Source organism: Ostrea edulis, chromosome 1 (genome assembly GCF_947568905.1).
Source record: "Ostrea edulis chromosome 1, xbOstEdul1.1, whole genome shotgun sequence".
Lineage (NCBI taxonomy): Eukaryota > Metazoa > Mollusca > Bivalvia > Ostreida > Ostreidae > Ostrea > Ostrea edulis.
Window position 1 is genome coordinate 44,162,968 of NC_079164.1, and position 24,051 is coordinate 44,187,018.

At 34.4% G+C, this 24,051-nt stretch overlaps 1 protein-coding gene across 3 annotated transcripts in view; it reads right to left on the reverse strand.

Moving 5' to 3' along the window:
* The window catches only part of LOC125653880 (ATP-dependent DNA helicase Q4-like), a 200,442-nt gene that overhangs the window by 16,386 nt on the left and 160,005 nt on the right, over positions 1 to 24,051 (reverse strand). For 2 of the 3 annotated variants that reach the window (XM_048883566.2, XM_056150179.1), the window contains exons 16-19: positions 19,174 to 19,311; positions 14,307 to 14,418; positions 12,433 to 12,563; positions 10,115 to 10,283 (exon numbers count right to left, since the gene is read on the reverse strand). In XM_048883566.2, coding sequence (XP_048739523.2) covers positions 10,115 to 10,283; positions 12,433 to 12,563; positions 14,307 to 14,418; positions 19,174 to 19,311 — 550 coding nt within the window. The remainder of the gene's footprint in view (positions 1 to 10,114; positions 10,284 to 12,432; positions 12,564 to 14,306; positions 14,419 to 19,173; positions 19,312 to 24,051) is intronic. The other variant, XM_056150184.1, reaches the window with a different exon arrangement.

Genomic DNA, 24,051 nt, shown 5'->3' on the forward strand with positions numbered 1-24,051 from the left:
TCTGCACAGAAATAAAAAGGAACCGACAACAACAATAAATTGCATTTTTTCTTCAAGAGTATTATCAAAATTTCAAGAGCATTATTCAAAATTTTTGTAAAAAATCAAGAAAATCTATCGCATTATGAACTTAATAAAGGATTCAATGAAAACAGTTGCTTCCCTTGGATTCAATATTTTGAAACATATTATTGATTATATATATATATATATATAACTTAGACTTTTTTAAAATAACCATTGGAATAGACTCCAACAAAATGTAAGTTCCTATCATGCATAAATCTAAATAAATCATTGATTTTGCAAAATCTTCTGACGTATGTCCCTGGAGGGTGGAACTACATTAATAACTAACCATTTTGGCCCCACCCTATGTTTCCTTGCTCATCATTACTATATACTCACTTTCTCTACTACATGCTCATAAATAAAGAAGAAGATTCTAAAGAAATACATCAATTTTACAGTTTTTACCTCAAAATTAAGGCCCCTTAGGATGGGGGCGTGGGTGGGGGTGGGGGTGGTGTCATAAAATTTACAATTTCCAGTCTCCTTCACCTACAGATGCTACATACCAAATTTGGTCAAGATTTGCCCAGTAGTTTCTGGGAAGAACTTGTTAATGAACAACGCATGATGACAGACGCAGACCAATAGCAATAGGTAACCAGCACAGGGGCTAAGCCCATTTTGGGCCTGAACTCTGTGATACAATGTACCATAAATATAGATATTTATGGTATCACAGAGTTCAGCCCCAAACCGGCTTAGCCCCTGTGGTAACCAGAGTGACTCAGGTGACCTAAAAATGACTTTTGGCTAGGTAAGAACAAATCCAGCTTACTATGTGATAATACTGACCTTTGGTTTGAAATTGAAAATTGATAATTAATTTTGTTCTTACATTTCCAGGATTGTTGTCTGGATCACTGTAGAAGTATTTATAGTAAAACAAAATATTCATTAAACAAGCAAGAGTATAGGGATTCCATGTCAACACTGGGAAAAAACTCCTAATTACAGTAAAAGACCCCTAATCACAGTATAAAGATTTATAGTTTGTTCTTTGTTGATTACCCGTATCTTCTATTGCCATCAATTTTTGAAGTGATATCAATTAATTCTGGACATGTCACTACAAAGCTAATTATGAGACGTTGATCTTTTCCTTTTCATATAAACATGTCATTCAATTTTTTCAGACTTGTGAGAGTTTAGAAGCATCATTAGTCAAAATGTAATACCATGATGATGCCCAAATATTCTTGACTTAAGGTAACTCCATACTCGCAGTTTTATCTGATACAAGTTTAAAATGTGTATTTATTTCCATTCATTAGACTTAAAACTAACAAATTATCAAATAAAATACATAGGTCATCACACTTTTTAAGATGTGAGACGTACATAAACAGAATCATATATCATGGTCAGAAAATTGCAATTTTCCTTAAACAGCGTTATTAAAATTCCATACAAACTGGTTATGACGATATAGTAGCATTCATAACAATTTCATGAAACTGATTCTGCACAAAAATATACAAAATGTCTGTAAAAAATAAAGGAAATCATCGCATAGTAGGCTTGATAAAGAAATCAATAGAAACAGAGTTATTGCCCTTGGATTCAATATTTTGAAACGTATCATTGATTATTCATCTATAACTTAGACTTTTGAAATATTTTATTCTTAACAAGATTTTTTACAATAACTATAGGAAAAGACTCCAACAAAATTTATGTTCCTATCATGCAAAAATCTAGATAAATCATTGATTTTGCAAAATCTGATGACATCACAGGAGGGTGGAATTACTTTAATCATGAAAACACAAACAATTTTAAATTTATTAGTACAGTGTATGTGATATCAAACATTTTTTCCCCTACTTTTCCATGAATCTGTGCATGTAATACTGTATACACATTGTATATGGTATTTGTTTTAATTGCACATGCTTCCAGCACGTATCAATGCTGTGGAAATTACTATCATTCCATGAGTATTGTACATTTTAGAATAGCTGTACTTACTTTGTTTATATCAAATATGTAGGAAGATGAAGTCTCCCGATTCCAGTTTGTTCTATTTTTGAGTCTAATTTCAACGATTTTTCAAAGTTTGCAAATTTTGTATCCTCAATTGCTAAAACATCACCAGTAAAACTTGGTTTGTGACGTTAAGTCAGCATCAATGGTCGCAGATAACAAATGAGAAGACAGGTATTATTCCCTGATTATGATTGAAAAGCCACACTTCAAAGTAATTTTTGACAATCAAAATTTGCTGGTAGAAAACTGAAATATAATAAAGCAATATTTGAATCATTGAAGTCCTTCACTTTGACTAATTTGGATCATATCCTAGAGTCAAAACCCTAGGGTTGCAAAATTCGCCATATCTTAATTTGCACATACTTTTCTGCTTTTCCTAAATATGCATTTAGTTTTTATACTGTATCAGCAAACTTAAAAGAGCCCTTCAAATGATAAAGACAATAATCACTATCATAATTTTGGCTCCACCCTGAAACCAAACCCTTAATTACCCCTCAGGATCATGAAATTAACAATTTTAGAAAAAGACTACCTACTCCTTCTAAATATCTATTTAGTTTCAATTTAGTATCAATAGCATTAATGCAAATATCATTTACATATTTTACACATATACACTACACATACCAAGTTTGGCCCTGCCCTGGAATCAGAACCTCTACCTTGGGGATCATGAAATTTACATTGTAGTACAGTACCCGCAACGTTATTCTTGACATTCCTATCGTGCTCTATCGTGCGTGTATCCTATCGTATCGTGCGTGTATCCTATCGTATCGTGCGTGTATCCTATCCTATCGTGTATCAGGTTTTCCGTTTTCTATCGTGTTTTGCGTTTATCAGGTCTATCGTGTATCGTGTTTTGCGTGTATCAGGTTTCCCGTTTATCGTGAAGCTTCGGAAACTATCGGGATCGTATATAAAATCTAATGAAAAAGTATGATACTTTCCGAAACCTTTATTCGTTTTGTTAAAGAAGTTATTTTTAGGAATCGAGGAAAGACGGTATATTTGAAGGAGAACATAAAGTTGTCAATTTTAAGGCAGAAGAAGAGCTATTTGTCTGTCCAGAGAGAGTGAAAATTTATCACAATTTAATTCTAAGTAGTCTGGAAAGTAGGCAGTGGTCTGTCGAGCAAACCGAGGACAGTAAATCTGAAAGCTCCTTCATTTGAAGTTCATAAACATTTGTTTGTCTAGAAACAATTATTTGTAATGAACACTAACAGAAAAATAGGGAGTTCCGATTTGAAAGGAAAAATCAGTAAATTACATTGTTTATCACATACATGTATATTTTAATAATGATTCTTTTTCTTCCGATTTTTTCCACCTGTATGCTACTTATATAGCAAATGCTGAACTTGTGCGCGTCCTTATATATGATTTTGTGTATCACCCGTGTTTTGACAGCTAACATTCTCAGGGACATTGTATTTCATACATTTAGAAGATTAAGTTTTAAAAGGGTGCAAGGGTGTTGCATCCCCCAAAATTCTGTTCAACTGGGCACGATTCCATTGTCATCGTTGTTGTTTTTTTTTTTACTTGTACATGTACACATGTACCAATAGTCGTACGTGTAGATACTGGAAATTTATGCTGGTTTTGATGATTATTTGAATTTTTTTTTACAAAATAAGTGTTTCAAAATTGCGAATTTAAAACAAGCCGGGTTTTGTTTGTTTTTTTAAACAGTTTATTTATGTTTTGTTAACAAAATATCAATTCAAATAAATATGTTCCAATTACTTATGACTATCAATTATCATTCATAGTGTACAAATATCTAACAGGTGTAGTGCGGTTGATTTTTTTAAAGCGGTCGTTATGAAAATAACTTGAGATGATGAATGAGCCGTGAACTTGGAGCTTGATGCAAAATAACCCCCTCCTCGCTACACACACAATATTACTTGGTTTTATTTCATATTCTAGGTAATATACATTAGCATAAGAGAGCTACTGAAGCATGATATCACTACATTATATTTAGTTAATTCCCTGTATAATTTATATATTAAACATTAGGTGACAATACAAGTTTTAGAATTGGCTGAGAAAATTCATATAGATATCAAATAATGAATTCAATGCCGTATATATTTTAGTTCTTTTATTTTAGCTGTGGTGGCATAAAAAACATAAATAAAATTAAAAACAAAAAGAAAAACGTACGACCATTGATTAAAGAAATTATATGGTATAAAACCGATCAATGTTTTAAACAAATGTTACCGCGACGGGGACAGGTAACTATAGTCATCCCACGATGAGAACGCGGTTTTCCTGAGTTACCTATAGATTACCGAAAACAAGAAATCCGCGTTGTCCGTAATGTAGGTATATAATGAGCATTGAAATCCTTCAATATTATTATCAACATAATGTAATTATGTTGTAGGTATCAAAATTTCGTTCTGTCTAAATCGTTTCTAAATTTATAACATTTCTATCAGGTTTTCCGTGAAGATCGTTTATCAGGTTTTGCGTTTATCAGGTTTATCGTGTATCATATTGTATCGTGCGTGTATCCTATCGTATCGTGCGTGTATCCTATCCTATCGTGCGTGTATCGTGTTCTATCGTTTATCATGTCAAGAATAACGTTGCGGGTACTGTAGACATCTTCCTGCTCAATATCACTATACATTTAGTTAATCTTAAATAGGTGGTCCTATTTGGAACTTACTTCATCGTTATTAGAGTTAACAACAAAGTTTTGTCTCTAGACAACCCAACTGTTCATGGATTTCAGATGAAAGGGCTTCAATTTCATTGTTTTCAGATTTACTGTTCCATATGTTTTCTAGACAATTAAGCTTCTGCCTTAAATTCCCTAGAAGACTAACGATGACATTGTGATGAAGCTTCACACACAAAAAACTGTTCTTGTACCTATATAATAATCGCAAGCTTTATGTTCTCTCTCAATTCTAAAAACCATTTTAGACAAAATGAATAGTTTTAGGAAAGTACAGTACTGTTAAGAATTAAGAAGAGAAGGTGGCGATTTACAGGACATATACTAAGAATGGATAACACCAGGCATGTAAAAAGAGCACCGAGGTGGACACCAGCTGGCAAGAGGAAACCAGGAGGGTCAAAGGGTACGTGGAGGAGGACGCTTGAAAGGAAGATGAAAGAGTTGGGATACAGTTGGGGTGAATTAGAAAGAAAGGCAAAGGACAGACCCTGTTGGAAACCTTATGTGTTACCCAACACCTAACACGAAGAGGATAAATGTGGAAAAAAAACAACCAAAAAACAGTACTGTACATTCTCAATAGATTTAAATCATAAACCTGACTGTTTCTAAAGTCAAATGATAAACATGGTAAATGATAAACATGATAAACACAATACACTTGATAAAACTTCCATCAACTCAAAAAAACCCGATACTATATAGGTTATACACATGATAGGATGTACATAAGATGACTAAAAGGTGTTTTGTCTAAAGAAATTCAAAGACAAGTAAGTGATTTTCATTCATTTCATACAGAAATCATCTGTATCTGAAATTTTTACCTTGAAAAGTTTCAGGTGTCAAAATGGGTTCTTAGCTCACCTGAGCCAAAGGTATCTGACTTCTGTAAACTAAATTTCACATTCTTAACATCTTTTCGATTCTTAAATCTTTATCGCAATTCACCTTTGAATTAGAACGCTTTACCCGATATAGTATTGCGTTGTGTGACGACATAATTGAATGAGACGATTGAACAATTTGAATGACATGTTTGATGTAATACAACAAGTTTTCATTGGCCGATTACAGCTCGCCCACTTTCTCGAGCGGATTCAGTGTAGCTGGAGATCCACCTCTTATAGAAACCTTCGATTTATGGGTCACAAAAAGCTGCGGACGGTTGAGGCCTGATATCGGTGTATTCTTGTGTTGCTGTCTCATAAACTCAATATAAAAAAATCTTAACATATTTTCCTACTATATACTTGTGTCCAAACTTACCTTCAAATATTCATTAAAGCCACACACGACCCGAAAACTCGCAGCTTCAAATGATTTCGTTTGTTGACGTAGCCATGTTAGGTAGCCGGTCAATTCGAACTCTTGCTATTGGTATCTATTCATAAAATTGGTTGTAAGTTATGGATTCGCTCTTCATTTATTATCAACACGAATAATTAATAGAAATTAAAACATTTTTTGTACCAGTTTTTGTATAGGTAAAATAAGCTCTTGATTAACGAAAATGCTACATAAGCCAAGTAGATGGAGACCGGCCGGCGCGGCCGCCCATGACTAACGAAAGCCGCATTGTCGTGAGTTTAGCTATTTGAATAATTATCATTTAATAGGACTGGGGTGGTATATTATTTAAACTATTTAGCTAAAATATTTGTGGGGCATTAGTACACATCTAGACGCTATTGTGCCAGTTAGGAAATGAACCGGGATTCGAATTGACTGGCTACCTAACATGGCTACGTCTACGAACGAAATCATCAAAAGCTGTGATCGAGTTTTTGGGTCGTAAGGGGCTTTAATAAATATTTGAAGGTATGTTTGGACACAAGTATAGTAGGAAAATATGTTAGAAATTTTTTTGATATTAAATTTATGAGACAACAACACAAGAATACAACTTTTTCTCTTTCTTCCTTTGAAGTTTTTTTCCATCTAGCATCTGGCCGTCATGTTTTCAAATGCTGACTACTCCCGTATAAGGGAATTTGGGTGGACTTATACATATGGACCAATGAGAGTTTCTGTTGCATTTCGCAATTGTATTACAAACAGATTCAATTGTGTCGTCACACAACGCAATACTATATCGGCCAAAGCGTTCTAATTCAAAGGTGAATTGCGATAAATACTCTCAAGACTGGTCATAAACGCAAGGTAACATCTTCATCAAATAAGAAGATTCAATCTCGTGACATTTGGGTAGATTTGAAAGATTAATTCTATACATATAGTAAATTGTAATTGAGTCTCCCTATTTGTATGAATTGAATGATACATGGTACAGTATAATTTGTCCAAACCGGCCTCTGAGTACTCCGGCGCTCTGTCAATTCCGGCCACAAAATATAGTCCCTAACATTTCTTTAACAAATCCTTTATTAATAATTCCCTGTACTCCGGATACTGCGTATTCTGTATATCGGCCAGCTTACACAGTCCCAACTGCTATCAATTAACTTTAATTATCCTGGGTAAATCGGCCCCTCGATGATACACCACCCTAATTGTTACGGTCAATTGTATTCAGTGTACACAGGGTCCCAACTGCTCGTAATTAGCTCTAATTATCGCATTTAAACCAGCCACCACATGATGACCAACCTGTCGGTATTCGGTCGATCACACGCGGTGTACACAAAGGGTGTCTCAAGAGGAGCCTCAGGTAAGGAAAAGAGTGCAACTGGCGATGAACCGCGATCATTTTAAAATAAAACCTGATTTTTGGGGGGTCCACTTTTCAATTATGACAGTACCACGCACGAGGTAATGGCACCCTCCCCTTAACAGCAGAGACAAGAACTGACATTAAAAGACAAAGTTCAATTAATCGATGAATTGATACATTCTTGGAATGAAACAAAATCGGCAACAATCCCATTATGTTTTTCAAAAGCAGGGTTCCCCTCGTGGACTTCTCGGAGCTCTCCGGCGAGTCAGACAAAAAAAGTGATGATATGCAGTTAGTAAACACAACTCGCCATGTCCGGTCGATCATTTGGCTTTACATCAGTTTCCGTTTCACACATTGAGACAGTTGAAAGTGATACATTTACAACGAAAGATGGGAAAGACAAATTTTAGATGAACACAACACAAACTTGACGAACGTACAGAATGTAGTACTTGATGACGGCGATGATGTAGACGAAATCGACAATTTACCAACAGCAAGGTGCGCGAATAATCCCCAGATTTTAAACTGTTTAATAAAAATTGATTTTTTTTCAAATGAGCACGACAATAAAACACTGATATTTATATTTTTATATTTTGAATTCTTTTGTGAAAAAATAAAACGTTAGCAATCATTACACACGTATGCATAGATAGTGAATACAAGGGAAGCAACTCTCACTCTTGTCAACATTCTGCACTCCGGACTCTGTGTAAACCGGCCAATTTCTTTGGAACCACACATAGCCGGTTTAGACAGATTATACTGTATAAACTATCGGTATGTAAGATTTACATCATTAATCTAAATTGCGAAAAACCTCGCTATTTTGTATTTATTGTGTTTACATAAAAGCAAGAACAATACAAACATACAGATCCACAATGCTATTCTTGAAATTTCTATCATGTTCTATCATGCATCATGAAAATCTTGGTTTGCTTTTTGGTTTTTCTTTTTATACTATTGTTGGACTCTGGTGGGTTTCCCTGACTTAAAATAGATGAGGACTCCCTTCCTGCTGAGTGGTTTGGTGGGGAGTGACAGGTATCTGACAGTTTTCATGAATTAACAAATCAAGTCATGCCTGAATCATGATGAAACCTAGGATCTTATACTGTTTTTTTTGGGGGGGATGGGGATTGATTTTGGCCTGAGAGCAAGCTACATGTATCTGTAAACAAACTTATACGACATTTGAATCCTAAATTGTGTTTTTTGTTCTGGTCAGAACACAAGGTACCCAAAATCAAAATTACTGTATACAGGGTTATTTTCGCCCCGTGTTTTGCCTTTCTACACTTGCAGACAGTTTCATCCCGTTTTAAATTCGGCCAAACATAGTTGTGTTAAAAGAGAGATTCGAGAGAAAACAGTTTCGCTCACTCTTAAATTTGCCGATGCAGTCACGTGACAATGAGGGCAAAAGGGACTAAAATAAATCAGGGGCAAATATTTTCCTGTATACGGTATGTTATGGACAAAAAACACATTGCAATTAGTCACCGGAGTAAATTCAAAACTTGACTTCTTAAAACAGAATATTAAGAAGGTCAAAAGTTAACACCAGGATTGATGAAATATACATCAGCATGATCGTCAGAAACACTCCAAACCTCCTGAATACCCATGCTCTTATTGAACAAGAGTACCGGCAATGGTACATAATACGCCCATGAAAAACTAAATACGGTGTCTTTCTTACACCATGATTTGTAGAACTTGCTTCAAGTAGTATCAGCAATCATCAGGGTGTGACATACTTTCTTTGCATCATAAAAACAGACAAATCATGTACTCTCTATGAAATATTTTCACTTGGCATAAGATGTATGTGTACCAAATTTGATGGTCTTAGCCCCAATGGTTCGGTTTGTATCCTGCTCCTACAACCAAGTTTGACAGTCCTAACCCCAACAGTTCAGTCTGTAAATTGCATACAAGGTTTTCCTTATAAATGATACTGTGACATTGACCTTGAAAAAACAATAGGCATCTTCCTTTCATCATGGTGATCAAATATACCAAGTTGCAGTATCCTGGAGCTTATGGTTTGGTTTGTAACCAACCTACAATGTTTTCCTACTAAGTAATACTGCGACCTTGACCTTTGACCTCTAACCTTGAAAACAATGGACATCTTCCTCTCATCATATTGATCAAATGTACTAAGTTGCAATATCCTGGAGTTTCCAGTTCAGTTTTTATCCTGCTTACAAGGTTTTTTTCCTACTAAGTGATACTATGACCTTGACCTTTGATCTTGAAAAATAGGCATTTTCCTCTCATTATGATGATCAAATGTACCAAGTTGTAAAATCCTGGAGCTTACGGTTCAGTCTGTATCCTGCCCTCAATGTCTGTACAGACAGACAGAGCCATTATATACCATAATAAATGTACATCCCGTCTTCAACGGGTGAATAAAAACAGCATGTCAAGCTTCAATTAAAAAGTACATTATTTTCATAGTTTTGTTAACACAAATTGATAATAGATGTATAACAAATCCATATTTTTCGAAACAAAATCCTTCTTCTGAATAATTTTTCTCTATCAATAAACACGTTGTGAGTCCAAAAAAATTCTTCATGCTCATTTCTGAAAGAGAGCCGATTTTCTTTAGAATATTAACACCCTCCCCTCCTCACATTAAATACCTTGGCTTGTTATGCTCCAGGAGAGGGCCTTCAGTTCTCTCTTTACAAGGCCAGAGTCCCAACCCATGCAATCGCTAATGTCAACCACAGGAAACTCGATTTGATTTGATGATGAAAATGCTTTTCCATCTTTTTTTGCTTTAGCTATGGCAACAGCTACAGGGGGACACTAAATAAAAACAGAAAAATCAAAAGAAAAATTAGAAATATAATTGGTAAGGATGATAAAGTGGTGTCTGCATTTATGGGGGAATATGTAAGCACATGAAAGATACTCAATTAAATTTTATTTAAGAAACATAAGCTACTTTCTCTATTTATTAGTTATGTAAAACTTTGATTCCCTATTGTGGCCCCATCCTAACCCCAGGGGTCATGAGTTTAACAAACTTGAATCTGCATTATTTCAGGAAGCTTTCATGTAAATCTCAGCTTTCCTGGCTCAGTGGTTGTTGAGAAGATTTTCCCCATATATCTGTATGTAAAACTTTGATCCCCCACTGTCGCCTCATCTTACTTCCGGGGGTCATGGTTTTAACAAACTTGAATCTGCACTATGTCAGAAAGCTTTCAAGTAAATTTCCACTTTCCTGGCCCAGCAGTTTTTGAGATTTTCCCTATATATTTGCATGTAAAACTTCGATCCCCTTTTGTTGCCTCATCTTACCCCCAGGAAGCATGATTTTATCAAACTTGAATCTGCACTATGTCAGGAAGCTTTCAGGTAAATTTCCACTTTCCTGGCCCAGTAGTTTTTGAGAAGAAGATTTTTAAAGATTTTCCCTATATATTTGTATGTAAAACTTTGATCCCCTATTGTGGCCCCATCCAACCCCTGGGGGCCATGGATTTTAACAAACTTGAATCTGCACTATGTTAGAAAGCTTTCATGTAAACTTCAGCTCTTCTAGCCCAGTGGTTCTTGAGAAGATTTTTTAATGACCCACCCTATTTTTGTTATTATCTCCCCTTTGAAGGGGGAATGGGCCTTCGTTTGAACAAACATGAAAGCCCTTCACCTAAGGATGCTTTTGGCCAAGTTTGGTTATAATTGGCCCAGTGGTTCTGGAGAAGAAGTCGAAAATGTAAAAAGTTTATAGACGGACAGACAGACGACGGACAACACGCAATCAGAAAAGCTCACTTGAGCTTTCAGCTCAGGTGAGCTAAAAATAGATGAAAGTCCAAGGTCAATGTCACTAAGTCAAAAGTTGTGATACCAAAAGAAAGGCCTGGCCAGGATTTCTCAAAAGAAAAAAAAAAAGGTCGAAAAAAAGAAGGCCAAACTTGGACTTAAGTATGGGATTTTAATCAAATTTTGACTGTGCAAACAAGGAAGGAAAAAAACCCAACTCAAACTTAAGTTTGAGATTTTTTCAAGAATTCCAATCCTGGTCATGAGAAATCTTTATGTGAAATGTCAAAGACTTCTCTCAGCAAGACTCGTCAATGCTGGCTATTTGGAATGATGCCTCTTTGGAAGAGGCGTCAGTCCAAACACCCAACTTTGACAAACCTTGCTGAGATTAATCAAAGACGTATCCCTCTTGATTAAAACAATGAAGTCAAGATTAAAGTTTTGGAAAAGTAGGTCAAAGTCCAAGGTTACTATGTCAAAAAGTCTTGGTACCATATGAAAGCCATTGTCATATCTAAATGTGAGTATCAAATCCCTATCCACCTTTGTTAAAAACAGTTGATGTTAATTTTTTTGAAAAGTAGGATGAAGTCCAAGTCAAGGTCAGAAGTCTTAGTACGAAAAGAAATTCCTTGTAAAGAGACATCTATTGTGAAATATCAAAGCCATATCACCCTTGGTCCAAAAGATATAGCCATGCCTAGGTTAAAGTTTTTGAAAAATAGGGCAAAGCAACAAGGTCACTAGGTCAAACATCTTGGTACCAAATAAAAGGCCTGGTCATGAGGCATCTATATGTGAACTATCAAAACCCTAACCCATCGATTGAAAAGATATAACCAATGTTAAAGTTTTCCCTTAAAAACAATAGCTCTCCGGACATTCGATCTGGCAAGGTAAAAAATAAGAAGAACAAGAGAAACAGAGTTAAACCTATATTGCGTATGTTCCAAAATGTTTGGGGAACATAATAAGAAATGGAGTAAAAACAATTTGTTCCCAAACTTCATTCAGGGAACATAAATATCAGTAATAAAAATGTTATTCAGTGAAACATGACAATATGAACTGCAATTGTACTAACATTTATGAAGCAATATCTGCAATTACCAACAAATTTCAAAATATGGAATAAAGAAAAGAAAGTTGTGGAAGAAAGTCATCAGGTAAATCTATGAACCTTTTTGGATACAGCCTGGAGTTGAGCTGGTCCACTGTAACACTGGACTTTGCAGGTAGCATACACATTTACCAAATTCTGTATCCATCTCAAATGATGTAGCTCTAGGTAACACAGTAGAGTAAGAATACCTACAAATAAATCATTGTAAGTCAGTCGTCTTACAAATAAATCATTGTAAGTCATAATCTTCCTACTCAATTATCAATTTACCCTAAAACTCTATGCAATACAAAGTTGAATTCTGCTGGGCCTCTCTGAATAGGACTAATATTCCAGTAAGGCTCATTCAAACTAGAATATATTAATAATCACAAGCACTAGTTTCTGTATATAAGTTAGGACATCTAGTATACAGACATCTTAACTTATTTACAGAAACAATTAGTGTCTGTTTCTAAAATATAGTACATACAAACTCCTCCAGTCCCTGTATTACGAAAGAAAATTTGAATTTCATATGAATAATATTGCCATATGGCAACAAAATGGAAACTGAAGAGCGAATTGTATTGTGATGTCATTCCTAGGATGACATACTTGTAATATATATAATATTTTGAACTTGAAGAAATAAAACCGATCACCAATACATCATGAGAATGCAGTGTGAATTTTATTTGATTGACTGGTTTCGACCTTGGGGCGGTCATCATCAGAACCTTATTTAAAATAATATTTTGAAATTGAAAATTTTCAAATTTACTTTATTTTGTCAAAAAATGTAGTTTTAGTAGAAAAAAGTAATCTTGAGAGTATTGCATAACAACACATAGTTCCCTACTGGTTGCAAAAATTATAGGACTGCAACAGCATTCAAAGTTCATTATGTAGGTTATATGGTATACGGGAAAATTAGGGAACCAGGATAGGAATGGTTGGAAATCAAGTACTATCTGTACAGTAACATGTTATGGCAAAGCAATGTACTAAATATCAAATAAATATCTGCAAACCCAACAAAACAAGAGGCCCATTGGCCACATGAGTCACCTTGGCCAATATTTAAAGATTTTCCCTACATATTCGCATGTAAAACTTAAGATCCCTATTGTGGCCCCAACATAACAACAACAACAACAACCCACAACATGATTTTTTACAAATTTAAATCTGTACTATGTCAAAAAGCTTTCATGTACCGTAAATCTAAACTTTTCTGGCCCAGTGGTTCTTCAGAAGAAGATTTTTAAAGATTTTCTTTATATATTTGTATGTAAAACTTTGATCCTCTATTGTGCCCCCACCATACCTTGTAATCAAAAATTTTCATGGGAATAAAGATTGATAAAAAAAAAAGTTATAAAAATCACGACAGCTGAACAACGAAGGGCCAAAGTGAATCGTGTGAATGATGTGGCCCTGCTCTATGTTAGGAAACTTCCATGTAAATTTGAACTTTTCTGACCCAGGGATTCTTGAGAAGAAAATTATCATATTAAATGACCCTACCCTATTTTGGCCTTTTTGTGATTATCTCCCCTTTGAAGGAGACATGGCCCTTAAATTGAACAAACTTGAATCCCCTTCACCCAAGGATGATTTGTATCAAGTTTGATTGAATCTAGTCTGCTGGTTCTGGAAAAGATTTTTAAAATTTGTCAGTGTATTTCATTATTATTTCCCCTTGGAGAAGGGTGTTGCTCCTCATTTGAACAAACTTGAGTTACATTAACCCAAGGATGATTTGTGCCAAGTTTGATTGAAATTGGCTGAGTGGTTCTGAAGAAGAAGATGAAAATGTGAAAAGTTAATGACAACGATGTCAATGACAGACAACGGAAAGTTTTGATCAAAAAAGCTCACTTCAGCCTTTGGCTCAGGTGAGCTAAAAAATGGCAATAAATGCACATAAATAGTTTTGATGATTTTACCTTCTTCCTTAACATCCATTTCCATAACCAATGCATCAATGATAACTGCCCTCTCATGTCCATGACAGATTCTATCTTGGTCTGGTCTTTTTTCAATCTCTGGAGGGTTCTTCTTTATTATAAATCATATGTACAGATTCAGAAATGTTAATGATTATTACAAGTAATGTGTCAATTGTAATGATAAAAAGAGTTGTCAGAAGACAACAGAGCTTAGTAGAGGGGGAGGTGGGGATTTAGAGTAACATATGGGTCAGATTGATATTGTGTGGTCAGCCTCTTCAATGAATCATAATTATAATAATTACAGTTAATAGGCCTGCTGCAAAAATTTTAACCTGATCACTCATCCGTAAAGATGGTTTGATGCATCATCTGAATCATGAATGGCAGCAAGCAACCTAAGATGCAATGCTCAACCACATACATGTATAAAACACAATGACTTAAGTATAATGACTCTGCTGTAAAAATGTACTAACAAAGTGATCTGCAGGGCCATGCAATTTTTTTTGGATTGTTGAGGTTTTACAGTTTTGTATGAATATACCATCTTTCAAAAGTGGATAGTTGACTTGAGGTTTTACAGTTTTGTAGGGATATACAATTTTTGTGGATTGTTGAGGTTTTATAGTTTTGTTGGGATATACAATCTTTGTGGATAGTTGGGGTTTTACAGTTTTGTTGGGATATACAATCTTTGTGGATTGTTGAGGTTTTACAGTTTTGTTGGGATATACAATCTTTGTGGATAGTTGGGGTTTTATAGCTTTGTTGGGATATACAATCTTTGTGGATAGTTGAGGTTTTACAGTTTTGTTGGGATATACAATTTTTGTGGATAGTTGAGGTTTTACAGTTTTGTAGGGATATACAATTTTTGTGGATAGTTGGGGTTTTACAGTATTGTTGGGATATACAATCTTTGTGGATAGTTGAGGTTTTACAGTTTTGTTGGGATACACAATTTTTGTGGATAGTTGAGGTTTTACAGTTTTGTTGGGATATACAATCTTTGTGGATAGTTGAGGTTTTACAGTTTTGTTGGGATATACAATCTTTGTGGATAGTTGAGGTTTTACAGTTTTGTTGGGATATAAAATCTTTGTGGATATAGTTTCTGTACATTGGAAAACTGTATAAATTGTGTATTTTGTTGTGGTTTGAAATTCGTAAGATACAGGTACCCAGGAAATCCACAAAAATTGAGCCCCCACGAAATCTAATGATCCAGAAAATGTAGTTCAGATGTAGCATTTGAACCATTTATAGTTGTGTGCATCCATTATAGATGCACCAGCCATGCAAATGTCAACAATATAGCTGATACTGCTACTAAAAAGTGGCACTCCTGAAAAAAAAACTTTAGTTCACTTATCCAAAAAATATTAGTCAGAAATAGTATCCAAATCCTGATTCATGGTTATGCATGTGCACCAATAGATAAATCAACCATGCAAGTTAGAATAACATAGACAATACTGCTATTGAGAAAGGGCCCTTTTGAAAAAACTTTAAGCTGGTCACTCATCTGGAAAATGTAGGTCATGTGCAGTATCAGAATCATTAATGGTTGTGAACATATATATATATATATATAAGCATCATCCAAACAAGTTTGAGCCATTGTATATCAAACAATTTCTTGGAGTTCGAACACCTAAAAGACTTCAACAACAAAATTCTTTAACCTGCCTAATAACTAGAAAACAGGTCATGTGCAGTATCCGAGTCCTGACTCTATTCAATAGATGAATCCAAACAAGTTCAAAGTGAGATGAGTTTCAGGTACGATAACAGTTAATCAGAACTACAGTCAAACCTCGTTATCTCAAACTCGATGGAATCGAGAAAAAACTTCGAGACATCTGAGGATTTGAGAGTAAAATACTTAAAGAATAAGTGGTTGGGACTTCCGAATCACTTTGACATATCCATGGTATTCGAGATATCAGTGTTTGAGATACTGAATTTAACTGAATATCAACAGACTACAATGAAGGTTTAGCAATAGCTCTCCAGACATTCTGCTCCAATAAGCTAAAAATTTTGCCTGCTAGGTTACATTTATCATTTCAAAAGATTATGTACAAAAACGCATTAATGATAGGAAAATATTCCTATGATCCAATTTCTCCACAGCAAGCCATCTTAATTTAAACAAAAACACAAAGCCATCATATGTTCTAAGAAGCAGGCTTAGCATATTTAAAACATTCATTTTAGGCAAGATTCTGAAACAATTAGAAAAAGCAGATCAATGTTTACATCATGATTGATGTTAGCTGTGGAATTGCGGTTCTCTGGAGAAAATGAGATAGACCTATTTAAAATCCCAGAGAGCTACTTTTTGGCTTTTTAATTTACACAATTTAAAGAATGTTCTTTACAGCATTTTGGGCACATTGTGAATGAATGCATTTCATCCAAGAGTTAAAAGATACAGCAATACATTGAAGCTTTTACACTGATCAAAAACTAGAGGCCAATAGCTTTAATGACCTTTTTTGTAATGCATTGAGAGACTGTTGGTTTTGGCTGCTGCAACAAGTGGGTTTTCTCTATAATGGACAGTTATCCTATTTTTTTGGAATATCATCTGTTTCTCAGAGTTTTGTTAACTATTAAAATCGTCCATAAGGCCCTCTTTAAACTCTACCCTCCCCATCTAACAACTAAGCACCATATGAGTGACCATTTTCAAATTCTACTGTTCAATACCTTCCCAACATTGATTTTTTGCACTCAGCCACCCCTCCTCAACTCTAGGCATGACATTTCTTAAGTTACATCTCAAGACCATCATTTTAAAAAAAATCTTTGTGTGAATTCAGTAAAATGCCAACAGTGACAAGAAAATGTTGGCATAGTCAATAATTGTGAATTGTTTTAGGTACATAATAATCAAATATAATTTTTTTTTTTTTTTTTTTACACAAAGGGAGTTTTGACAGATGATGGCATTAGATTTCTTTCAGAAAGAGCTTCATAATATGATACTTCAAGACTGGCATTTAAAATCTGAGTGGTGAGGAATCAAGTTTGAGTATTTTGAAAAACTAAAATATGCATTTCTAACCAACAGACAAATATTTGAATACTTAGTGCATGACAGGAGCAATCAAAATTGTTAAGAAAATTAAGACTTAATTGCTCTATAATTTAATTTTACTTGTAACACACAGTTTAATTAGTTCATTTGACATAATCAACATTCTTTATATTGTATAAACAAAGTTGATGTTTAGTTTGACTATATGGCGTCCTAGGAATGATGTCACAATATGTCTGGCTGTTCCTTTTCCATTTTGTTGCTACAGCAATATTGTTCCGCGTCATTTAAAATTCATATTTTCTTTAAAATTATTCATCAAATTATATCAAATGCAGTTTACTAAATTAAATTATAAGGAATGAAATAAATTTTTACTCATTTTATACAACATAAAGTAAGTTGGGACAGTTTACACTTTTTTTATAAATCACTTTATTGTGGTTTATATGTAAACTGCACCAACTTCCTTTATATTGTATAAAATGAGTAAAAATTACTTTCATTCCTTAAATGTGTCATGATACAATAATGTTGCAAGTAAGGGAGGGGACATTCCTTGCTTCTTATAATCAAACACCATGTTGTATATTATCCATATCATTCATATTCTATCTTACAAGGACATCATTTATTCATTACATTTTAACCTAATGAAAATTTTATTACATTCCTATTTCTTTTCTAGTGTATGAATATTTTTGACAAATCTGCCATATGATCTAAGAACTTAAACCTATGCTGTTTATATGATTTAAGAACTTGAACCTGTGCTGTTTATATGAATTCTATGAACGTTTATATGAATTCTACAAACTTGAACCTCTGCTGTTCATGATTTAAAAACTTGAACCTCTGCAATTCCTATGATTAAAGAACTTGAACCTCTGCTGTTTATATGTTATAAGACCATGAACCTCTGCTGTTCACAAGATTTAAAAACTTGAACCTCTGCTGTTTACATGATTTAAGAACTTGAACCTCTGCTGTTTACATGATTTAAAAACTTGAACCTCTGCTGTTTATATGTTTTAAGACCATGAACCTCTGCTGTTTACAAGATTTAAAAACTTGAACCTCTGCTGTTTACATGATTTAAGAACTTGAACCTCTGCTGTTTACATGATTTAAGAACTTGAACCTCTGCTGTTTACATGATTTAAGAACTTGTACCTCTGCTTTTTATATTGATTTAAGAACTTGAACCTCTGCTGTTTACATGATTTAAGAACTTGAACCTCTGCTGTTTACATGATTTAAGAACTTGAACCTCTGCTGTTTACATGATTTAAGAACTTGAACCTCTGCTGTTTACATGATTTAAGAACTTGAACCTCTGCTGTTTACATGATTTAAGAACTTGAACCTCTACTGTTTACATGATTTAAGAACTTGAACCTCTGCTGTTTACTTGATTTAAGAACTTGAACCTCTGCTGTTTACATGATTTAAGAACTTGAACCTCTGCTGTTTACATGATTTAAGAACTTGAACCTCTGCTGTTTACATGATTTAAGAACTTGAACCTCTGCTGTTTACATGATTTAAGAACTTGAACCTCTGCTGTTTACATGATTTAAGAACTTGAACCTCTGCTGTTTACATGATTTAAGAACTTGAACCTCTGCTGTTTACTTGATTTAAGAACTTGAACCTCTGCTGTTTATATGATTTAAGAACTTGAACCTCTGCTGTTTACATGATTTAAGAACTTGAACCTCTGCTGTTTACATGATTTATGAACTTGAACCTCTGCTGTTTATATGATTTAAGAACTAGAAACCTCTGCTGTTTATATGAAATTGATTTCCTTACCTTTGTGTTCTCCTCGTGCATCAGATGAACTTGTTTGCAATGGCAAGGTGTGAACACATGCTGAACAAATTTTTTCAGTGTCCTGTAGTCTACAGTATTGGCGTAGATATGTCTCTTTAACTCTGCCAAATCCTGACCCTTTTAATATACAGAAAGTCAAAATTAAGTTAGTATGAAAGTCAAAGATTCACTATGCAAGTTTTAATCTCAACAAGCATTCTGAGAGTATTGCATGGCAATACATTTAGTCCCCTACCAGTAGCAAAAATTATTGGACTGCAACAATATTTGAAGTTCATTAAGGTAAAGGGGAAAATTGGGGAACCAGGGTAGGAATGGTTGGAAATCAACTACTATATTCAGGATACAACCAGTTACTGGTAAACAATAATTATACAGAGACTGGTAAACAATAATTATACAGAGACAAGCAAACAGTAAGGTAGAAAGTACATCTTGTTTATAAATAATAATTTAATCCTATTAAATTTCAATTCAAAGACTAGACCAGGAAAAAAGACAAATTTGTAATTTGGTTTAAGTCTTTAAACCAAGTCAATGAACTGTGAAATGTAGGTGATAATGAATAATTTAGCTATATTGTTGTATCACTATGCTAGAAGTTTTAATGAGTGTAGTACTCTTATCTACATAAATAAGAAACTTGAATGCAAACTTTAAGCTGGTGTGGATGTGAATCCACTAGTTGAGACTTATCAACTTTGTAGAAGCAAACTAAAAATGTACCAATTATCAAATGAGTATCTGCAAGCACAGCAAAACAAAAAGTCTGAAAAACTGAATTTTTCTAAGTCCAAGGGTTGTAACTCAGCAAAAGAAATCACAAAGTTCAAACTTGATCTGTAACATGTTTAGGCAAAGCAATGTGCCAAACATAAAAAGAATATCTGCAAGCACAACAAAAAAGTCCACAAACTGTTAATTCATGCTTTTTTTTAAGACCAAAGGCAATAACTTAGTGAAAAATCAACAGATCAAAACCAAATTCTAATTAATCTGTAACTTGGTATGGCAAGCAATGTACCCAATATCAAATGAATATCTGCAAGCATAACCAAAAAAAAAAGAAGTCCGGAAAACTGAATTGTCTGACTCAGATGGAGAGAAAACCTAAAGTCTCCTTCAGCTTCATCAGTAAGGGACTAAATTATTGTGATTGCCTTGTGCATTCAAGTTACAGTATCAAATTAGTTACTGTATTCCTCCCTATAACATAAGCACCATGGTCCTACAAGCACCCGATCTCCCGATTTCAATTTCACAAAAATTAACACCCGTAATTATCATGTCATGCAAGATTTTCTATTTTTTCACTTTGTCCAACAATGCATGATGAAATTTTATGTACAAGATATTTATTTAACTAATCATTATGTACAGGGGCAGTAATATTTTGAAATAAATATGCTTTATTTGGTATCTTAATTTTTTTAATGCTTTGAGCATATAGATATTCAAAATGAACATATTATATTCAAAAAAATATTTTTTAGAATAAAAAGATAGACAATTTTTAAATCAATGGAAATTCTCATTTAACATAGACCGTAATTTTTTTTTTTTTTTAAACTGATAAGATTTACTGAATATTGACGATGTTCAGACAGGTTTTTCAGTTTTCCTTTCATCAATTTAAGCATGTGATTGGCATGATGGAGCTCTAACATATGGAGTCTCTAGACTACAATGCAGCAACAACCTGTTTCAGTGCTGACTGTGCAGCTTATACATCAGTACAGAGAAATTGCTTCAGTCAAGTGAAAGACAGCCAGAGATGCTTCAATAGAAAATCTGTCAAGAACTTGGCTCTCTCTTAAACTTGATTTCAGATGAATAACTGAAAATTAAAGCTTAAAACTATAAATCAGCATAAATAGCAGTGGACCAATCCTTTAAATAACTCATATTGCAAACAAATATTCATCTATGGCACAGAGGGCCTTAAATTACTAATAATTGATGACTTGAAATAACATTTGCTGACTGTATAAATATTTTAATGCATTTTTATGATTTATACAATGAATAACTTATTTAGATTATTACCTGGAGAACAAAAGTTCCAAACTTGCTTTTAACAGGTGTTTTGATATTCAATTCATCAAACATAACATGTGCAGATTGTATGGAACTAATTTAAATATCTTTGATATATTCCTGTTAATAAAAAAACCTAAATTCAACAAGCAATATATTACAAACAAGAGGTACTGTGAGCAATGCTCACTAAAAATACCCCCCGCTTACCCCAATCTCCCAAAGGGTGTTGGTAATAGGTATAAACTACCTCTTTTCTGAGTGTAAAAAACAAATGGCATGACAAACCTTGGGTATTCTCGTTTATAGGAGAAATGGATTATCTAGGAACACAGCATCTCCATGCGATGAAAAAAGCCGTTAAAGAATTTAAATGGAAACCATATTGCTACTTCGATGTCCAGTGCACGTGAACTTTGACCTTTTGACCCCAAAATCGATAGGGAACATCTTCATCCCATGGGTAGTCCATATGTATGATATGGTGACTGTAGGTGGAAAGGATAACGCTTTAGAGCCCTGAAACCATATTGCTACTTCAATGTCCAGTGTGCTTGACCTTTGACCTTTTGACCCCAAAAATAAATAGGGAACATCTTCATCCCATGGGTAGTCCATATGTATGATATGGTGACTGTAGGTGGAAAGGATAACGCTTTAGAGCCCAGAAACCATATTGCTACTTCAATGTCCAGTGCGCTTGACCTTTGACCCCAAAATCGATAGGGAACATCTTCATCCCATGGGTAGTCCATATATATATGATATGGTGACGGTCGGTGGAAAGGATAATGCTTTAGAGCCCGGAAACCATTGCATCTACAGACGGACAACCCGATTCCAGTATACCCCCCACAACTTGTTGCGGGGGGTATAATTAAGCAATACATGTCCGCTAGCAGAGTCCCTTATTTATTTGAAGGATGCCATTATTGCAGACCGCATGTATATTGGAAGAGTGGGCAAATATTATTTTTGAAATACCAGGAAATGATATAATTTCAATCTCTTGTAAATAGATGAGACGAATCTGATGGACTCGATTACAAATTGGTATGCCTTACATTATATAGATCTCACACAGTAAACAAGAGGCCCACAGGCCTTATAAGCCACCTGAATATTATTAGTTCAAAGGATTACGAAATCTATAATAATTTTCCTGTTCTGCATTCTAATATTCAGCAGCAGTATATAACAAGATGTATTAATTCTTAAAACACAAATGCTCCCAAAAGTGCCTATACGGATGAAAGCTAGACTTTACTTAATATTTGTTATAGTAACTCTATATGAATATTTTGGACCTGCATGCTCTAGAGTCAGAACCCTGAATATATGTTATAGTAACTCTATATGACTATTTTGGACCTAGCTGCTTTAGAGTCAGAACCCTGGGGTTGCAATTCACAATTTGGTACATCCCTTTCTGCTTCTGCTTAATTATGCATTTGGTTTTTATACATTATCAGCAAAATTACTAGTCTTTTTAACAAGAGGCCAAAAGGCCTTATTGGTCACCTGAGTATTCAAAATTTTGGATTTCTCTAGCCTCAAGGGCTATGAAATCTAGAAAAAAAAAACTTTTCTTACCGATCAATGAAATATTTTTGAAAATTGGTCAATTTTTGGTAGTTTTTGCTCTGCCCATTAGAGCCCCTGGGGAGCAAGAATCTTGAAATTTACATCCCCCTTGTCCAAAAGCTGCTTCATACCAAATTTGAAAAGAATTGAAATGATAGTTATCAAAAAGAAGTTAAAAATGTTCAATTGTTAACGCACAACGGATGTCACACTGATTATGGCAATTGCAATACATGTAGGTCACCTGAGTGACTCAGGTGACCTAAAAATGTTTATAGCAAGTGACAAACAATTTATCTATTTCATCTATGGGTTTTTCAATGAAGTAACACAGTGACAGTGACATTTTTCCACACGTGTGACATTGGAGTGAGCTGTTTATATACTGTGATGTACACAAATTCAACTGCATGTCAGTTTTTGCTGAATAAACACACACACACAAACTCGCACTTAAAAATATATTATCACATACATGTATATAAATTGATACATCACAAAATGCAGAAAATATCCATATATCTTAGGATTAAACCCTTAGCAAATAAACTAGCTACATCATCTGCTAGTATATAGTTTACAGATTATTTTCTCTATGAGGACTATATTTACCAACTAAGTCAGTAAATTGCGACTACACTTTTCCCGTTATTTGTGACAGCCACTTTACTTTCGGTATATTCATTCTTCAAAAATGAAAGTCAATTAATGTTTCTTTATTTTTTGTATTCTAGCTGTCTAATGAAATACCTATCTAATGGCTATTCATACAATAGCAAGTGTTTGTCCCTAACAACAGCAATCATCCCTTAGGAAATAGTTGCTGCATCGGGAGGGACAATAACCTCGCTTATAATTGCATGCTCCCATCGCCAGTATTACTAAGGTAATGATGTCCCCGTTCCACTACCCTCTTTCTTTTGTTCACTGATCCTTTGTCCACTGTTTGCACATTGACTAATTATAGAGATTTTTTATAGCACAATGCATTGTACCATGTTGCTAAAATCCTCCCACTCGCCCTTCTCTGACATCAATCCTCTGACATTTCAGTACTGTACTGTGTCACCGTGTGCATGGTTGTGGCTCTGCTGGACTGTATTTCTTTGTCTGCCACTTACTCGTGAGAATACCAGATGCAGTCTGATATATAACTGAACTTTTACTTCTGATGAATCGTTCGTGTGCGTTTCTGGACTGCTTTATAATACACTAGATGCAGCATTGTCCAGTGCC